At 41.2% G+C, this 20,651-nt stretch overlaps 1 protein-coding gene and 1 long non-coding RNA gene across 2 annotated transcripts; both read left to right on the top strand.

The window, feature by feature from the left end:
• Nucleotides 1–460: 460 nt before the first annotated feature.
• On the top strand, nucleotides 461–4,157 carry ACTL7A (actin like 7A; the record flags this gene model as incomplete). Its single annotated transcript, XM_082656873.1, is given in 3 exon segments — nucleotides 461–491; nucleotides 2,746–2,852; nucleotides 2,856–4,157. Coding segments are annotated over 3 exon segments (1,440 nt in total).
• Nucleotides 4,158–18,344: 14,187 nt separating this feature from the next.
• LOC309824060 lies at nucleotides 18,345–19,395 on the top strand. The gene is made up of 3 exons (XR_014296885.1): nucleotides 18,345–18,403; nucleotides 18,547–18,660; nucleotides 19,337–19,395. It is a non-coding gene; the product is annotated as an uncharacterized lncRNA (long non-coding RNA).
• Nucleotides 19,396–20,651: the final 1,256 nt, after the last annotated feature.

Below are 20,651 nucleotides of genomic sequence, written 5' to 3'. Positions count from 1 at the left end.
GACCCAGAGAGAAGGGTCACAAAGGGTGACGTGAAAGCTAAGGGGAAAAGGGTTTCCATTAGGAGACAGCATCCAAGTATGCAAAATCCTGAGAGGTGAAGTAAAAGGAGTGAAATGTGACCATTGGCTTTAGCCTGAAGGATGTGGGGATGGACCCTGAGAGTCCCTGTGCCCATGGACGTTACAGGCTAGATGGAGCAATTGGCCTTAAGCTAGCACAGCACCTCTCCCACCTATGATAGAAAGCACCAAGGACAGCAAGCATGGGCAGTGGGGGAGGAGCCTGTGAAACAGAGCATGTCAGGCTCTGAGTGTCTTAGTGAAGTGGTATGTACAGGTTGAGCGACAGAGTGTGAATAATGGTTCCCCAAAGATATCCACATCTGAATTCCTGGAAACTGTGAATATGTTACCTTTCATGGTAAAAGGGACTTTGCAGATGTGAGCTAAGAAGTTTGCAATGGGGAGATTAACAACCCTCGATTATCCAGGTGGGCCCAAAGTAATCAGAAGTCTCTTAAGAAGAGGGAGACAGGAGGGTCAAGTTCAGATAAGGAGATATGACAATGGAAGCAGAAGTCTGAGAGGTCTTTGAAGATGAAGGAAGGGGCCACAAGCCAAGGAAGTTAGGCAGCACCTAAGGGCTGGAAAAGGATTAACCCTTAGAGCCTCCAGAAGGAACGAGGCCCTGCTGAGACCTTGATTTTAGCCCACTAAGACTGACTGTGGGCTTCTAACCTCCAGAATTGCAGGATAATAAATTTGTGTTTTAAGCCATTAAATTTGTGGTAATTTGTTACTGTCTCAATAGGAAACTAATATAGGCTCTTACAGGACTCCAGGGCAGTAAAAATGTACTAAGCAGCTGCATATTTCTCAGAAATCAAGAGGTGGGTTGAGGAGAAAGAAAATGGATGATTCTAAACTAAATACACCTTTGGTTGTCATACAAGTTCTCTTGAAATAAAGTCAGACAATCCAAGCTGGCCATGCAAACCCCTGAAAAGCAGAGGTAAATAAGCTATTTCTCAGGCAGCCAGGCATAGAGAAAAGTACTTTCTTATTCTTCTTTCAAAATTCAATACCATCTCCTCCTCTACCCATTGAACCAAGAAGCTGCCCCTATCACATAGTCACAAGGCTCATGAAACTGGACTTGGTCCTTTTCTTCTCTCATATCCCAAAAGGAGAAAAGAGCATCCCCAGTAACTTCCTTAAAGGAGAAAGCCCACCATTGTAGTGACTGCCTCTTTAATAAGAGCACGGTGCTGCATAACATAAGGATGGCTCCTGGGCACTTTGAGAGCAGTGGGTGTCAGCACCAACAGGCCCAGCTTCAGAGATGGCATGTGATACAGTGGCCAAGCAGCCTCAGAGACACATGTTGGGTCGCATCAAGGGACACCTCTGGGAAGAAGTCACAGTCAGCAGAACTTGGCACTGCTGGCTGGATATCCTTGGGTGGGCTATGTACCCAAGAGCCTCAATGTTCTCATCAGTGGGACTGTAGGGTCTAATTTCATTGTCAACCCAATGACCTGGACAAAGGAGGAGTATGTGTGCAAATATGTGTCCAAAAATAATTCCTCTGCAGGTTACCCTAAGAAATAAGTGGGACAGAAGTGCTTGGCATGTTCACCATAGCAGCCATTGGTCCTGCTAAAATCTAAATCAGATGGTGTCAACTCTCTGATCAAAATTCTCTAGTGCTTTCTGACCTCACACAGAGTTAGAGCCAAAGTCCTATTAATGGCCTATGAGGCCTAACCTGAGCTGCTCTCCCTCCCCGACCCCTTCTCCCATCTCTACTTTTCCTTGCTTTCTCCACTGCAGCCACACTGGTCTTCTTGGAATCCTCTGACTTGGGAAGCAGCAAACCTTTTCTGTAAAGGGCCAGATAGTCATTTTCAGCTTTTTAGGCCATACAGTACTTATTGCAATGACTCAACTCTGAGCTTGTAGCATAAAAGCAGATATAGACAATACATAAACGAATGAGCATGGCTGTGGTCCAATAAAACTTTATTTAGAAAACAGGCTGCAGGGCTTCCCTGGTGCCGCAGTGGTTGAGAGTCCGCCTGCCGATGCAGGGGACACGGGTTCGTGCCCCGGTCCGGGAAGATCCCACATGCCGCGGAGCGGCTGGGCCCGTGAGCCATGGCCGCTGAGCCTGTGCGTCCGGAGCCTGTGCTCCGCAGCGGGAGAGGCCACAACAGTGAGAGGCCCGCGTACCGCAAAAAAACAAAAAAAAACAGGCTGCAGGCCTGAGTTTGCAGACCCTGCTCTAACCCACAATCGTCTGCACCTGCTGCTCCCCGACATACACGTGGCACTCTCCCTCACCTCCTTCAGGTCCTCACTCAAGTGTCACCGTCTCAGGGAGAAAAATACATGGCACATGAACACAGCCACCCTCCCCCAAGCTTTCCCTGCTTTGCTTTTCTCTTTTGCCATTAACATCTTCTAACATATATTTATTTTGGTTATTGTCTGTCTCTCCCCAATCCCCACTGACTAGAATGTAAACTCTACAAGGGCAGAGATTTTTGTCTTTCTTTTTCACGGCTGCCTGCCTTGCACATAGCAAGTACTCAATAAATATTAATTGATTGGCTAAACCTCGTTTATTAAAAAATTTAGAAAAAAGTAAGTCACTTTAAAAACGCTTTCAAATCCACCCTAACACAGGACAAAGGTTCCCAGTAAGCCTGAAAGCCCTGGGACACTGGATTATGTCATAATCAGTGATGTCATCACTGGGGAAATTCTCAAGTTGCCCTCTAAGCCTTTCAGGCCTTGAGGCCAGTGGGATTGAGGAAATTTCTGAGAGCAAAATAGCTCTTGAGAGCATGTAGCCTCCACAGGCGGCAATCATAGGGGCTGGGCCTTCTGAGAGAATGGGTGAACAGGCCTCCCTGCAGACACAGGTCCTCCAGACTGCCTCCTTAAAGGACGGCCCAGCGAAGTGGGCAGTGCGGGTTCGCCGTAACCATTCAGAGCCGGAAGAACCTACGAAATCACCTGTGGTCAATAATAAGTCCAAGCTAGAGTCGACCAAAGCAGTGGTCGTGGACCTTGGCACGGGCTACTGTAAATGTGGCTTTGCCGGGCTGCCAAAGCCCACCCACGTGATCTCATCCACAGTGGGCAAACCCTACATGGAGACGGCCAAAACTGGGGACAATCGCAAGGAGACATTCGTGGGGCAGGAGCTTGTCAACCCAGAGGTTCGTCTCAAGCTAATTAATCCTCTGCGACATGGCATCATCGTGGACTGGGATACAGTGCAGGATATCTGGGACTATCTCTTCCGTCAAGAGATGAAGATTGCCCCAGAGAAGCACGCGGTCTTGGTTTCAGACCCACCCCTGAGCCCACACACCAATAGAGAGAAGTATGCTGAAATGCTGTTTGAGACCTTCAAAACTCCCGCAATGCATATCGCCTACCAGTCCCGCCTGTCCATGTACTCCTACGGAAGGACCTCCGGCCTGGTTGTGGAGGTCGGCCACGGTGTGTCCTACGTAGTTCCCATCTACGAGGGCTATCCTTTGCCCAGCATCACCGGAAGGCTGGACTATGCGGGTTCTGACCTGACAACCTACTTGATGGGCCTGATGAACAATTCGGGGAAACACTTCACTGAGGACCAGCTGGGCATTGTGGAGGACATCAAGAAGAAATGCTGCTTTGTGGCCCTGGACCCCACTGAAGAGAAGAAAGTCCCAGCTACTGAGCATACGATCCAGTACACCCTGCCGGATGGGCAGGAGATATACCTGCGCCAGGAAAGGTTCCTCTGCTCAGAAATGTTCTTCAAGCCTTCTCTGATCAAGTCCATGCAGCTGGGCCTCCACACCCAGACAGTGTCCTGCCTTAACAAGTGTGACATCGCCCTCAAACGAGACCTCATGGGGAATATCCTACTCTGTGGGGGGAGCAGCATGCTCAGTGGTTTCCCTAACCGTCTGCAGAAGGAGCTGAACAGCATGTGTCCTAATGACACCCCCCAGGTAAACGTGTTGCCCGAAAGAGACACTGCGGTGTGGACGGGTGGCTCCATCCTAGCATCGCTTCAGAGCTTCCAACCACTGTGGGTCCACCGCTTTGAGTACGAGGAGCACGGGCCTTTCTTCCTCTACAGAAGGTGCTTCTGAACTCCGATGAAGCATGGTCTCTGTGGTGGCCGTGCGTCAGCTTTGCTGGGTGAGCACCCATCCCATACAGAGAGAGCTGAGCCAGCCGTTTCACTCCCGCAGTATTAAACAATCCTCTTGTTTCCCTCCACAGTGTGTTTCTCTATTTCCTCACGCAATGAGAACTTCATGCATGCAGCATCTGCCTTAAAATGTCCATTTGCCAAAACAACAGCGGGGGGGGGGGGGGATGGGGGGAGAAGGGGGGAAGGATTATGGACCAAAAAGATGTGCTTTATAGGTTGATTGCTTAAGTATTTGGGGGAGAAACTACCTCTAAAATTATTCTGTGCCTTATTTTGTATATTCCCCACTTTAGGTACTACAGTATTGTTAAACTCTGCTTGGAAGGGGGAGTGGGATAAAGATAGATTAGATAGATACAGTAAATGCTGTTGTGGCCTATAAGAAGGTCCCTTTCAATAAACACCAACAGGAAGCATGCTGTAATGGTTCAGTCTCCCACAAAGCAGCAGAGTGCATTTCACAGTTGGTCAGTGACTCTGAAGACTTGGAAAGAGCTGACGAAGATGTCTGACGCCTGCTTTAACTCTACTTTCTTTTAGTTCCAATAGTTGTTTATGTCTCAATACCAGTTCTTACCAACCCATCATGGTGATTGGCTGCTGAAACCTGGTGTATTATGAGCAAGATATGTGTATCTTAAGGGAAAAACTCTTCAGGGAATGGGTGCTATATAAATTTCCCCCTTTAAAAAACTGGGGGCAGATTTATCTTGGGTTATCAGCACTAAGGTCATGAGGATGCAACCCACAGCCATTCTCCAGACACTTCAAGCAGCAGATGCTCATCTCCAACCAGACTGGATTCTCCATCAACCTGCAGGGTATACAGCTGGAGTCTGGAACGGCGCAGGATAAAGGCTGCCAGTTCTGCAGTGTGGGTCTGTGGGAGGCTGGTCCATGCTGGTCATTCTAACCCAACTAAGGAACTGAAGGAACGTAAAGATCCTCATGGTCCAGGAAGCCCTTCCAGAGCCCAGCATGTTCTGTGATATTCCTGTGGGGCAGTTTATAATTGGACTTTCAGTTTTTTAGAACAGTCCCCAGTACATTCTCTGCCCTGTCTCCAACACTGGCAGGCAGCATAAAATAGTGGAAAGAACGTGGGCTTTAGATTCTGCAATTTGAAACTGTTTTGCTTCCAACTAGCTGTGTGACCTGAGTCTGCTCACCTGTAAAATTGAATTCAAATGCGTACCTCACACAGCTGATGTAAATATCAGAGGTAAACGTCTGAATATGAGTGCGTGGCCTCCAGGAGGTGATCACAAGTGTTGTTAGCTAGTATTAGCTTGTAGAATTCTACCTCTTATAAAGGAGCCCAAATGCCATACGATGATCCTGAGCCACACATACACCCGAAGACACACACATTCAATCACTCATAGGAGAGTGATGGCATCTCTACCGTTCCCAGGGAGAAGCCCTACAGAACCACTCTCCTAGCCTCCAGGTTTGCCTAGACAGCCTTGAAAGACCTAAATGCCCCACCCTGGAGACCTGGTAAGTAAGCACAGCTGGCTGGCACTAGCAAGCTAGAGTAGAGAAGCAGAAATAGCCACAGAAGGGCTTAGTCAGCAAGAACTAAGCCTTACCCTGGAGGATCAGGGAATCAGCTAGGAGCTGGGTACATTGACTTGAGAGAGGTATGCCTTGTTCACCTCAGTTTCTGCCCAAACCACTATTGTCAACACTCTATGAACATTCACTGATGGGCAGGTTGAAGTTTGGTTAATTCTTAACCTTTGGACCTCTTTGGCAGGGTGGTAAAGCCTATGGACCCCTCAAAATAATAGAATAATATTTTTAACTGCATCAAATAAAATACATAGGATTACAGAAATACTCTATCTTAGATCCCTTAAGGGTCTATGAACCCCCAGTCGATTACCCCCCAAAAGGTGAGGGTCTTGATGAAGGGGAGGCATGGGACGTGGTTCTAGAGAATGGGAACTCCCAGGCCATCCTAGGACCAAATGCTATACTGCATTTTAAAATGAAAAATACCAATATAAGGTTAAACAACTGTGTAATCTCATTCAAAGCACTTTTATGAATTCTCTCACTTGATCCGTATAAATCACACTTGCAGAAAAAAGAATCTTCCTCACACATAAAAAAAGATGAATAGTTTTTATTAAGTATTTTGATGTCATATTAGCCCAGTGGTTCTCAACTGAGGACAATTTTGAATCCCAAGGGACATTTGGCAATGTCTAAAGATATTGGTGATTATCATAACAGGAGTAGAGGGTACATAGCACTGGCATCAAATGTGTAGAGGCCAGAGATACTGCTATACCTCCTATAGGCACAGGACAGCAAAGAATGACGTAACCCAAAATATCAACAGTGCCGAGGCTGAGAAACCCAGGTTAGCCTGGGTGGGCACACAAGGTTGTAGAAAAGCAAGATTCAGTGAGATTCCATGACTTTGTTCAAGGACACTAAGATGAGTGGACCCGTGATTTTGTCCTTTCTCTATACCAAGAGGACATCTGTTGGTCTTGAAGTTCCTGGGACTTCAAAGGTGGTAAGAGTAATGGTGGAACAGCCTAGTGTAAGCATGAGGCATAGGCAAGGGCTTAGGGAGCACAGAGAAAATAGGAATCAAGAGCAGGCCTTCAGGGTTGCCAAACATCACCATATTAACTTTGGCTTGTCTACAGATCTCAGACATTTATGGTTACCTAGCTTCTAAGATGTTCATCCTCAACTCAGTTGCTACTAAATATGACAGACAAGGAAGGACAGCCAAAGACTCCCAAGGACTTGTCCAGGTGGTGCTTCTACTGAAGCAAAGCAGGTTATGGGTCGGCACGGGAGGAGGAAAAAAAGCTAATTCTGCTTCCCAAAATTGTAGTCACCTTAAATTACTAAGAATCGTCAGTTTTATTTATCTTTAAAAACATCCTCTTCAATTGTGGCTATGAAAAATCCCTCAGATGTGTGCACATATATGTATATACACACATAAATATATGTGTATATATATGTACGTATATGTGAAAATAAATTTATTTTAAAATATGCAACAGTGCTAAGAAATGACACCAAGCTATATTCATAAAGGCATAATAAAACCATTAGCTCCTGCCTCAGTTTTTTAAAAAGTCTAAATGTAAAATACACTTTGATTACAGGAGACAATCCTCTGCAAGTTTCCTCTTGATGTCTGGAGCATCTGAGCAAAGCTGATTCCATGGAACAAACGAAGTAACTGAGGCTTTTAGCTTCTTGCAACATGAATTGGGGAAGATCCCAAATTTGGGGGAAGAGTTATATACTCTTCTCTAGAAGATGACAGAATCTTTCCCCCAAATTAAGCATTCATCACTCCCAGGAGTTTCTCCTTTGCCCATACGCAGCATTTCCCCCCATAAATTCGCCCTTGACTTTGCCTTCAATTTGGAAGGTCTGCTCCCACCTGCTACTTCTCCAAATGAATAAAATTCCATCTTGCTCAGAGGATAGAGAGAGTCCCTTTACTATTATCCATAGCAAGAGCACTATAATATATTAAAATGTCATATAAGTAACCATGTTCATTAATCCACACCAAAGAGTAGTCACAAAGCACTTGCAGCCTTTCAGTGTTGGGCACTTAATTATAGACCTTCTTCTTTTTCTATTATTTTGAGAAAATTTTCAGACACACAGAAAAGTTGAATTATACAGTGAACACACCTAGATTCTATAGTTTACATTTTGCTATATTAGGGAAAACCTTCTTTAGTTACACAATTCTGGGTATACCTATACTCTGACTTCCTGTTAGTTTACGTAGAGTAATAAAGGTCTGTTTCCGGTATTAAAAGCATGAAAGAGATTGTTAACCTTACCCAAGAGTCAGCCACAAAACTGTTGTCAAAACAAACTGAGCTTTTTCTAGACTCACTAAAAAGAGATAACATTCTCATTTCCTTCAAAGAAAATAACTAAAAGACAGAGGTCAGTTAAGCACCATAAAGAAAAATAAATGAAATGGCCCAGATACTGACGAAAACATTATGTTAAAAGAAGCAACATTTGGAGAAAAAGGAGTAACTTTCTACTGTTCATGCCTATGATGCACACTGCTCACCATCCCAAATGAACACAATACTGTTTCAGAAATTCTAATCTGTTCCAGCTCTAACACTGCTAACTCTAGCAGAACATCCACAGGCAATAAAAATAGTCCATATGGACACTGTAGTGATAGGAAGCTCAAACCAGTTATAACTGGAAGCACATGACCTGGCAAGATATTAGAAAATAACCGCTGTCAGCATAGGAAAGCTTAGAATATCAAAGGATAGATTTCACTTTTCATTCTGCTTTAGTTCAAGGTGAAGTCATTTAAATGATTAAATTCGACCTATTGTTGGGAGCACTAATAGCCATTAGTTGTTTATACATAAGGCTTTCCTCAAGGAACATAAAACAATTCAAAAACATTATTTAACTTCTCTTCACACTTTTGAGGTAGCAGCCACAAAACATTCCCAATTAACTGAGGCACAAGTCAATTCTGTGATTTGTCCACAGTCCCAATATGATTCAGACCTGTAGCTGGGAATGAAACCCAATGTCCTGATTACCATAAATGCCAGAAATATGCTCTCAATCAGCACTAAGTAGAAGAACAGTAATTTTTACGAAATGATGCTATATGGTTAAAGCCTTGCTAACGATTAAGATTATATGCAAAATAAAATAGAACTGGTGTCTGCTGAGGTCAGCTGCACAGAGCAGCTCTCCGTAATGCTAAGGTAGATGGTCTTACTCTCCCCAGTTCCCAGCAGCCAGGCCTCGAGGAGTGAGGAGTGGAAGGAAAACAGCCTTCTCTGCCAGAGCCCTCCTAACTGGGGTCAGAGTCACTCTAGAAGGCTCAGTTTCCACTGGGTTCTTCTGTTGATCTTTGGTGGTATAAAAAGCTCAGTACCTGAAAGGAAAGAGAAAATGTGACAGACACACTCTTTCATATTGGTGGGAGCTGAGACAGTAACTCTAAGCTAACACTAGGCGACGGGGCTTTGTACCCACAACACGACCATCAGAACCAGAGTTAATGTTTCCGTGACCCTAACAACCTCCCAGTCAGAGCAAACACAGCCTGGAGGCCCTGCCCCAAGAAGAGGAATTCCACTTCGACTTTAGGCATCTGGGAGGGTTGAAGAAAAAAAATGCCCACTGAGTGATTCAAAGTGGAAGAATGTTCTGTATTCCAAATGGGAGGGGGTGGTAGTTGTGGTTACGAGGCCATATGCATGTATTAAATTTCACCAAACCATGCACAAAAGAGCTGTACATTTCACTGTATGTCAAATTTACCTCAATTATAGGAGTAAAAAAAAGTGCTGGCGTGTATTCAGTAAGTAAAGTTAATGAACAGAAAATACTTGTAATAAAAATTTCTAAAAACACACTGATCAATAAAAATGTCCCTACTTAAAAAATAAATAAATAACTGGAAGAGGTGGGCGATGGTTGGGGGGAATTTGTCACCATTAGATAAAACTCGCAGGTCCTCTTTCAGTTAGATTTATGGAGTCTCTTACTTAAGTAGAAATCATATAGAGGAAGTAGAGGCATGAGAAAATATGTATATAGAGAGGCATTCATTCTCAGTATTATTCAGGGTACACCTATATGTATGACCCATACAGACATGAAAAATTATTTTACAAGAATATTTTAAAATGTGAGAAAAATGCTCAAGATAAAATGTTTTAAAAACATGGTTTTCATTATACATATACACATGCATGATACACACGTATGACTAGAAATTATTAAATCTTAATTTTCTTTGCTATACTTTTCGGTACATCCAGATTTTCTCTACTAATCATAACAGTTTTATAATTTCACATACAATTACTACTCTCTACACCCTGAAACAAAATTCTATTGTATATAGACAAAAAGACCACAAGAGGTTTTGCTTATTTAACAATATTGGAAAAGGTTACTTAAATTCAGGGTCAACAAGCCCCATAATTTCATGTTAAATAGTAACTAACTTTTCAATGACCCCTTATCTGTTTTTAAAAAAGAAACAAGTTCTGAAAATAGTGTATTTTATTTTTTAAAATTAGGCATAACTACAATTATATTTGATTCTTAGACTTAACCAAATATAAATACAAAGTATTGACTTATTGGCAGGAAAGAAATTATTCTGACAAACTGTATGACAGCAGAACATGACATCTTTCACATTTCCATGTTTGAATTTCACAGCACAGAGAGAGTCATTTCACAAAAACATTTTGAGGGCTTTATCAGTTTTTCCAAAGACTTCTCTTAATCCTTTGATACTAAAATCATACTCATTTGAAGAAATTTTGTTATCAATTATAACAAGCCCAATTCGGTCATGATTTAAGCACTACTCTAGTAAAAGGTTAATCCATTTTATGAAATGGATTACATTTTTGCAGACTTGCAATCAACCTGCATGGTGCTACGTTGCATCTTAACATGAAACAATCAGAAAATGCCCCGTCAAGTCTCTGATCCCCCACTACTACTGTTAGCTGGGAAGGGGCAGGTGAGGAATATTTGAGAGGAACTAATTTTGTGAGTAGCTCATCCGCCTCTTTTTGGGTTATGAGAACTTCTCCTTTCCTAAACAATCTACACTAGTGTTCCTACACAGGGACACGGATAATACATACTCTGATAATGAGGAGCCTCAAAATTTTAAAGTCTTTAAGGCTCAGCTGGGAAATGGAAGTGCTCTTTGATAAAGCCAACTAGACCAGCCTAGAGAAAGGTGTGACTGAACTTGACCTGAAGTTCAGCATCAAGCCAGCAGTGAGGAAAACGGGACAGAAATCACAACTGGATTCGACACATTACAAACTAAACAATTACCAAACAACCTCTGGCCTGAGATGAATTGTAGCATCTCAGAAATAAGTGTTATGTTTTGGGACTGATACCAAAGGCAGCTTGCCAGCCTCCAGGAAGAAGGGGATCTAGGGATACAGCAGTTAACTCTCTGCATGTATGAGCTTAGCTGGAACGGAAGGTGGTTAATTTTTTCCTGGTAGCAACATAAGCCATGAAAGTTAAACTTGACATGGCTCCCACAAAGTCTACTTCAAATGTCATCAAAATGCTACCACAGTGTAGCATTTAAATGAAAAAATTTCAGAACATTGCCTCTCACATGCCAGAAATGCAAATAGCAGCCGTAAAAACTGCCACCTTTTCAAAGCTGAAAAGAAGTTGCTGTGCTTGACTGATCCACATGAAGCCCGAATACTCTGGCACCAAACTGATCTTTCAAAAGTTTTTTAGGGAATTCCCTGGCGGTCCAGTGGTTAGGACTCCGCTTTCACTGCCAGGGCCCAGGTTCTTGGTCGGGGGAACTAAGATCCCCTGCGGCCAAAAAAAAAAAAAGAGTTTTAAACCAACTTTCAAAAGAAAGCCTTTAGGGCTTTTAACTTTGTTGAGGGATATGTAACCTAATTGATGAGAATCCTCTCCCCCCAACAAATAAACAAAACATTTTTGGTATAATTCAATAGGAAATGCAGATGAAATGCTAATCTTCTTTGGATTTGTTTTCAAATTATAGTCAATCCTAAGGATGACTAAAAGGTTCCAGCTCTTAAGCAAGGAATATGAAAATGTCCCCAAGACACAATGCAAAACTGCCAATAGTCAAAAAGGATTCAGATGAATCCTTAAAACGTACATGCAAATTAGACTGTTTAGACTCAAACTTCAACTGTAATGTGCCTGTATGCATGAGTGTATACCACTGCACTGACAAGTGTGCATGTCAGAACAATTTTTTTAAATTATACATTGAATGTCATATTGGATTTCCCAGACCCCCACCCAGGATCCCAACACTAAAGGCATTAAACTGATTTTAATAAAGACACAGTCTTAGAACTGAGGGAAAATTGTAGTGACTCCCCATTCTCTCCTAATACTACTAACCTTCTCAACACTTACAAAAAGATATTCCTTCTGCTTAGTAATGGAATAATTTAGAGTGGAAAAAAAATACTAACCAAGAACAGGGACTGAAGTCTTCTCTTGTTGATAAGAGGCCATGATACCATTTGCAGTAGAATTGGGACCTAGAACCTAAGTATTGGGTTGGCCAAAAACTGCCTTCGGTTTTTAAGTAAAAATAAAAGACACATTTTTCATTTTCACCAAGAACTTTATTCAACAACGTATTCACTCTTTTGTTCCACTACCTTCTGCCATTTTTCAGGCAACTTCATAATTCCATCTTCCCAAAACTTTTCATCTTTTTGAGCAAAGAACTGTTCCAGGTGCCTTCTGTAGTCTTCCAGGGAATTGAAATTTTTTTCTATTAAGAGACTTTTGTAAAGACCTAAATAAATGGAAATCCGAAGGTGCAATGTCTGATGAATACAGCGGATGAATCAGAACTTCCCAGCCAAGCTTTTTTGCCTGGTCATCAAAGAAACATGCAGTCTAGCGTTATCCTGATGGAAGATTATGCATTGACTAATTCTGGATGCTTTTCCTCGAGTGCTGCTTTCAGTTGGTCTAACTGGGAGCAGTACTTGTTGGAATTAATCATCTGGTTTTCCGGAAGGAGCTCACAATAGAGGACTCCCTTCCGATCCCACCGTATACACAACATCACCTTCTTTGGATGAAGACAGGCCTTCGCTGTGATTGGTGGTGGTTTATTTCACTTGCCCCACGATCTCTTCCATTCCACATTATTGTACAGTATCCACTTTTCATTGCCCATCACCATTTGTTTTAAAAATGGAACATTTTCACTACGTTTAAGTAGAGAATCACATGCAGAAATATGGTCAAGAAGGTTTTTTTTTGCTTAACTTATGTGGAACCCAAACATCAAAGTGATGAACATAACCAAGCTGGAGCAAATGGTTTTCAATGCTTGATTTGGATATTTTGAGTGTGTCGGCTATCTCCCGCGTGGTATAATGTTGATTGTTCTCAATTAATGTCTCATTTGATTCCTATCAACTTCAACTGGTCTACCTGACTGTGGAGCATCATCCAGCGAGATATCTCCAGCACGAAACTTCGCAAACCACTTTTGACATGTTCCATCAGTCACAGCACCTTCTCCATACACTGCACAAATCTTTTTTTTTTTTGCATTTCAGCTGCGTTTTTACCTTTCTTGAAATAATAAAGCATAATATGACGAAAATGTTGCCTTTTTCCTTCCATCTTCAATGTTAAAATGGCTACACAAAAATTCACCAATTTAATGTCTTTTTTTAAATGCACGTGCTGCATGCTGTCACATACAATCTAACAAAATTGTTTCGAGTGAAGTTAAAGACAACTAAGTGCTACTAGAGCCATCTTATGGAAAATAACGAACGAACCTTTTGACCAACCCGATAGAAAGCAGACTGAATCAGCAATGATTATTTTATACTTCTAATGACTGCAAATACCCAAATCTCTACCAGCAATAAATTGCCTTTCATTTTCGTTGTGGTATCAAACACGTATGTGATTTTAATTTGCCAGTTTCTCCAGTCTCAATTCAGACCTCTACATCTCCTGTCCACCAGAAGAACAAGGTAATAATGGGGGAAAAACAGAAGAAGAAAATCTCGGTGATATATGCTTGGTCCTTTCCAAATAAGTGAGCCATAGCCTGGGGGGAGGGGATATAATAATAAGAGGTTATAGAATACACAGAGCACCAGACTGTACTCAAAGATTTGTGAGAATTTTTACATTAAAACAATTCTGTGCATATCACGGAGGAGAATGCAAACTTGCACATGTGTTTAAGGTAAAACAAGAGACTTTGCAGGAATTCCACGCCCGCTTGAGCCTCAGCAGGCACACTCCAGGCCCTCCGCCTCGCCTTCACTCAGGTCTGTGTGTTCTCTCCTGGCGCACTCTCAGCAGTGATGTCAGGTACTCAAAACACTGCCATGTGACCCATGGTATCCTGCACAGATGACATTACCATGCTTTACCAATCAAAGCAAAAACACAATTTACCTGGTCATTTCCCCTAGAAGACTCGTAAGTTGGTATCTTAGATGTTAACGTGATCTGAATAGATGAGGATAAGGGAGGACATGGGGAAGCATTATAAATTGTTAGTTTCAAAACCATTAGTTCTGAAGGTGATCACATTTCTTCTAAGAAATACCTATTACAGTAAATTCAAGTATTTATGGGAGGCTAATTCTCAGTTGTTTTTATTTTTATGGCTTGTAAAATGCTTTTATATCTACCTTCTCTTCTAACCTTCAAAACATTCCAGTGAAGTATACAGGGGAGTATTATCCCCATTTATAACTGGGGAAATCGAGACCCAGAAAGCTTATGAGCCGATTTCCAGCCTCTCTCTCAGCTCCAAACCCACCCTTCCTATACACTGCTCGTGATGCTGGGACTGGGGGCCTGAGAAAACACCCCTCCTTGGACAGCCATTATGCTCCAACAATAGCAGACACCAGAGGGACAGGGCAAGGCTGGACGGAGGAAGGAGAGGGAATTTGTTCCCTTGTTCGCTTGCTTTCACTCAACAGTAGCTCTGTACCCCGCAGCAGCTGTTTGTTCCAGTTTCTGTTTATTTCTATACGCTTAGACCCAGCCTCATCCTGCCCCCTCGGCAATACGAGCACTAGCTGGCTGCCACCCCCTTCTCTGAGGTTCAAGAACCAGATCTGCAGGGGCCTCACCTCCAAGCGTCTAAATTCTAAGAATCCCAGCTCTTCCTTTTGTTCCTTCAGCTTTATGGGTACAAGTGGCTGTCGGGTTTCAATCTCAATGTTCCTTCTCTGTGTTCCCTTACTGCCTTCTCAGTCCTCTAGTACTTGGTTAACCAGTTCCATATATTAAACTCTCTCTGATAAAATAATAGCTGTGGTTTTTATTTTCCTTAAAGGACTCTGACTGATAAACCAGCCTTTCTGAATCAAAATCAAAACTCTGAACAATACACCTGAGATGTAAGAGACTGAGCAGATATACACAATAAATAGATGACAATATATTAGAATTCTTGATGGGAACGGATAATGGTAATGGATAACATCTTGTGCCAACTTGGCAAGTCTTGGTAATATGATTGTGGTAAAATCTCAAGCTGGCTTTGTTTTCTACCCACCCTGTCGGTATACCTGTTTTTTCCCAAACAATTTTTCTGTTTTCCCTTAAGACGATGGCTTACCAGCCTCATCTAATTGCTTCTTTCTGAGACTCATCTGTTAGTTTTCACAATATCCAGTTTTGTAGTTTTCCTGGGCAATTTTACAGCTTTTCTTCAGGCTATTGTTTAAGGTTGTCTTAACAATTTATATAATTTCTTTATCATTTATATGCAGTTACTCATATTTCTTTATAATTTATATATTTTAGATTTTCTAGTACATTATAGTTTTAAAATATTTCACACTTACCAGTGCCTTATGGTTTTTAAAGTAGTTTCGCTTCATAATTTCATTTGATTCTTACAACAGGTTATCAGAGAATAAGAATATATTGTTCACGTCTCATAGGTGTTAAAGGGCAGAACTTAATTCTTCTTGGTAGTTGTCAATGTGATATTCCCTAATCTTCTGATGAGAGTGGTAGCACAAATATTATTATGATTATTTCATAGACTCAGAATTGAAACTTAACTTACATGCCTCATCAAAAACAACTGAATTCCTGCCAGAGTTGAAATTAGAATAAAAAATGAGAATTTCCTGATTTTTGGTCAGATCTTTTCTCCATATGGAACAAAGGCCTTTTAGTTAAGACATATTATCAGGTCTTATATCTTTAACTTATGAAGCAAAATAAAAAAGTTTAAAAAGGAAAAATAAAGCTTAAATATAACTTGTCAGTTTTAAGTTTCTTTATATCATAAAATGAACATATATAATGTTTACCTGAAATTTTTTGAAGTACCTTAAGAAGTAATAGTTAAATATTAAAGTTGTTTTAAGAATACTCAAAATATTTTTAGTCTATTCAATATTACTCTTCAAAATTTGGGTATGTTAATGCATGAAATGCTCTAAAACTTTAGTATAAAATCAATTTAAGGCAATAATTTTTTCCTACCTCGTTAATAATTCATTTTATTTCAGGAGAGAGAGTCCACTAAAAACTTCGCAGGATTTAATTCATCAACCAGAGGTAGATTTTATTTCCATTTTATGCTAATACTGTAGCATAAAAGTTGGTAATAGCTAGTTTTCTAAATGATTTACTGTAATTGTGTGTTTACCTGTGCACACAACACATGTATACTATAGATAGTGGTAGAAAATTAGAGGACTTGCAGTAGCATTTTTTGGAGCTTTTTGATTATCTTATTGGAAAAACAAAAACCAAATATTATAGGGGTAAAATAGAATGGGCTTTGATAGTCACTAGATGCAATATTAAGTTTCAGGTTTTCCCAAGTAGGTGAAAATATCCTATCAGCAAATGGATTTCTCTTATACTGTCCTGAATGCGAGGAAAGGTTTTTGGCTTCTTCATTATTGAATTGGATGAATGATATTGATTAAATGAGATAACACATAAGAAAGCATCTGTCATGGGGCTGAGACCATTATAGCTTCTCAGTGCATGTTAGTTTCCTTTTCTTCCTCTATATTCCTGATGATTTAGGGCATTCAGGGAGAGACATATATACTGACACTCACCCTTCTGCCCTGTGTGTCTCATGAAACTCCACATAGGCCCAGCTCTAATTCTCCTCACTTACCTGGAGGCTTAGATTGATAAGTGGATTACAGAGTCCTTTCTTAATTCCCTGACGCGCATGTTAGTCTGTTTGCCTCTCTAGAACCGAGGGCATTCTTGCACTTGAAATCTGAAATTTCTATCAACTTTACGTTGATAGAAATTTTTATCAACTTTACGTATTTTCCTTTGGCATTCCCATGTGCTTTCACCTGAGCTTCTTCAGGGAAGGGATTTCAGCTTGAGAGGATGATTGTCAACAGAGTCAGCAGAATTATAGAAAATACTTCATTTGGAATTTTCTGTAAAGTTGACTATAAGTGAGTTCTTCCCTTTTTAAAAAGTTGGAATAGAGACTTCCCTCGTGGCGCAGTGGTTAAGAATCCGCTTGCCAATGCAGGCGGGTTCTAGCCCTGGTTTGGGAGGATCCCACATGCTGCGGAGCAACTAAGCCCATGAGCCACAACTACTGAGCCTGTGCTTTAGAACCCGCGAGCCACAACTACTGATCCCACGCGCCTAGAGCCTGAGCTCCGCAACAAGAGAAGCCGTGGCAATGAGAAGCCCACATTGTTTTCCCTTTTAAAGGATAGGGAAGGATGTGAAGGACAATTTGACCTTGAGATCAGGTTATCCAATGATAGCAAGGCTGTTGGAAAGAGAATTAAAGTTAACCCTGAAATTATTGCCTCCTTCCTCTTCATATGCTTTATCTAATTTATTACCAAGATCTGTTATTTTTCTTCACAAATCACTCTCAAATTTGCCCTGTTTTTTCATTCTTCCTGCTGCCACCTGAAGTTCAGTCTTCACTTCCCTGGTGTCTCTCACTCTAAAAGACTCTGTGTACCACTTAAAAATAATCATCCCGAATATTCTAAAGTATTTTTCAGTATGCTTTCCCATCATCCTCTTCTCCTCACTAAATTGTACAATGTATGGTCAATAGGGAAAAAATAATCCCCTCAAATGGCTAGTTGAAGAATGGTATAGGTGACAAATTCTATCTTGCTGAGCTGGAAGCAGGAATGTTCTAACACTTTTGACCTCATCTAACCCTTTTGACCCCATGTTCCAAGATTCAACACCCTCTTATAATTGGAGATATTATGAGATGAGCTTCGGATCCATCTAAAAGCCCAGGCATAATTTTTATGGCTAAGTATCAAATGTCTGTGTGATCCTGCACAGTAATTGGAGGTGTCCCGGTGTAGGGGAGCCACTGCAGGGACTGATTCTGCATCAGGTCTGGGAAATCTGCTTCTGAATACTGTTAAACGCTTGTGTTTTCCTGGATACAACAAAAAACATAGAAGTTCCATGACAGACCTTTTATGTTTAGGTTTTATTTTTTAACTTCTGTATGAAAATTATCCATGAGTGTATTTCTTACCAACTGTCTAGATGACATACGCCTAACGTAGTGATGTTTTTCCTTTCTACCAGGTTTTTGCTGAAGAGGGTTTGAAGCTTGCTTCAAGTGTGCAAGCTTTCTCAAAACAGGTAATGCTCATATCCTTGCCTGGTGCTGGTGGTGATGTCATAAATACCCACTTTGAGGGTATATTATTAAGGTATAAAGGTATGTAAGGTTTAAAAGATGGAATTTCATTGGAGGTGTTATAACTTCCTTATTTACATTTCAGCTGAAAGATGATGATAAGCTTATGCTTCTCCTGGAAATAAACAAGCTTGTTCCTCTGTGCCACCAGCTCCAGGCAGTAACTAAGACACCTTTGCAGAATCAAGTGTTTCTAAAGGTAAAAGGGAGGGTGGGACATTCAGGAAAGCGCTTGAGAAACTTTCACACTTCTTTTTTTATTAGGTTAGCTTCCAGCCCCTTTTTCTTCAAATAAAGTGTTATTACCCACAGAAGAACCATGTGTTTCCATTTTTCCTGCCTTGACTGCAAGAACCATTTATCATCTGCAGTTATAACTGACCCCAGGAAGTAGTAGGTTCACCAAGTAAATTAGCTTTTTGGACATGATTAATACCATAGCACGGAGCAGCTACCCTTAAATCCCAACATCATCACCTGACTAACTAGGGCACAGACACCTCAGAGTGAAGGGCTTCTGTTGTTTGTTTTAGGGAGTTGGAGTGAAAAAAAAGTAGAGTGCAAAGAATTGCAACGAAGGGGGTTCACTGCCACTATTTGGTGCACTTTGAGAAGCCCCTAAACCATCTGAAATAGAACAGGTTGATTTTCCATCCATTCTTCCTGGGGTCCATGAAATTGGCATGAGACTTGGGCAACAATCCCTGCTTCTGTGTTCTGGGACCTCAGGTCATCAAGTCAGCTCAGATGCCTTAATCTGTATACCCTTTGAGATCCCTATAATGAAGAAATTTTTACCATTTTCAAACTAAATGCTAAAGTCTTTTGAAGGCCTCCTTATAAGAATTTGATTTGCTTGCTTTCTGTCACTATAGGTTGATAAGAGTATTACAAAGACAAGATGCATAATGGCTACTTTGGTCCAACTTCTGTCGCTTTGCTATAAACTGCTGAAGAAGGTAAGATAATTTGTGTATCTTAAATTCACATTAAAAATATTAGTCTAGGGCTTCCCTGGTGGCGCAGTGGGTGAGAGTCCACCTGCCGATGCAGGGGACGCGGGTTGGTGCCCCGGTCTGGGAAGATCCCACGTGCCGCGGAGCGGCTGGACCGTGAGCCATGGCCGCTGAGCCTGCGCGTCTGGAGCCTGTGCTCCGCAACGCGAAAGGCCACAACAGTGAGAGGCCCGCGTACCGCATAAAAAAAAAAAAAAAAAAAAAATTAGTCTAAAGGAAAATGCAAAAGAAAATAGATACTTTTAATTTTGCAATTTTTATTTTAAAAGTAAAGCAGAAACTAATTGTCTTAATTGTTTCCAGCTTCAAATGGACAACAACAGATGAGTCTCAGTTACAAATAAAGATTCTGTGGATGGTAAAACTTGAGAAGCTTTTGAGGTCAGATCTCTGGAACACCATGTGGCAAAGCTGACATTTTTAGAAAGCAAACGATCCTTTATATTTCAGAAATACAAAAATTTTGTAAAGAAAACAAACTGAAATCTTGCTTTATTTTCTGATCATGAAACCGATTGTGAAGCTTTCTGACAACTATAAATGCCATGGTAGTTGCTATATTTCTAATTGCAGTGTGATTTTAAATGGGACATTGCCATGAATAATGTTCCTTAAAAGTCAAACCAAATATCCCTCTGTCTTAATAACAATTTAATCCAAAGAAGCTATTTTGAATATATGCTCACCTTTGGCACATTTTACCCTAACTTCCTATTTTTTTTAATTTAAGCTTATCATCTACTATACCAATTTGCAGCAGAAGAGACACAGTAGTCTGGGTGATGCAGGGTTTTCCTTAAACCTGTGGACTCTTCTTCAATCCCTCCATCCACTGAGTATGACTGGGCCTCTGCTGTCCCCTCTGTCACAGATCATCCATGCCAGGAGCACACGTTTGTTCTCTAGTAAGGGTTTCACGGAGCACAGGAAATCTGTTGTGATGCATGTCCCTCTCTCCACGGAATCCTGGAGGAACTCACTAGCAGATGGTTTTAGTTCTCGTTCTAGCATAGCTGGCCTGTCTGCCCTGAATATTAGCTGGAATCCTAAGCTTATTTTACTGGCTTAAAAAGCAGTTTTTGTACATCTCAGTAGTAACTGATGGAACAGAAGATAGAAGACAGAGAACAATTGAACTAAGCTGTTCAAAATAATTTGAGTAAGTATACATATG

This window comes from Grampus griseus, assembly GCF_964374135.1.
Source record: "Grampus griseus genome assembly, chromosome: 6".
Taxonomy (NCBI): Eukaryota; Metazoa; Chordata; class Mammalia; order Artiodactyla; family Delphinidae; genus Grampus; species Grampus griseus.
This window is presented reverse-complemented; position numbering and strand designations above follow the sequence as displayed.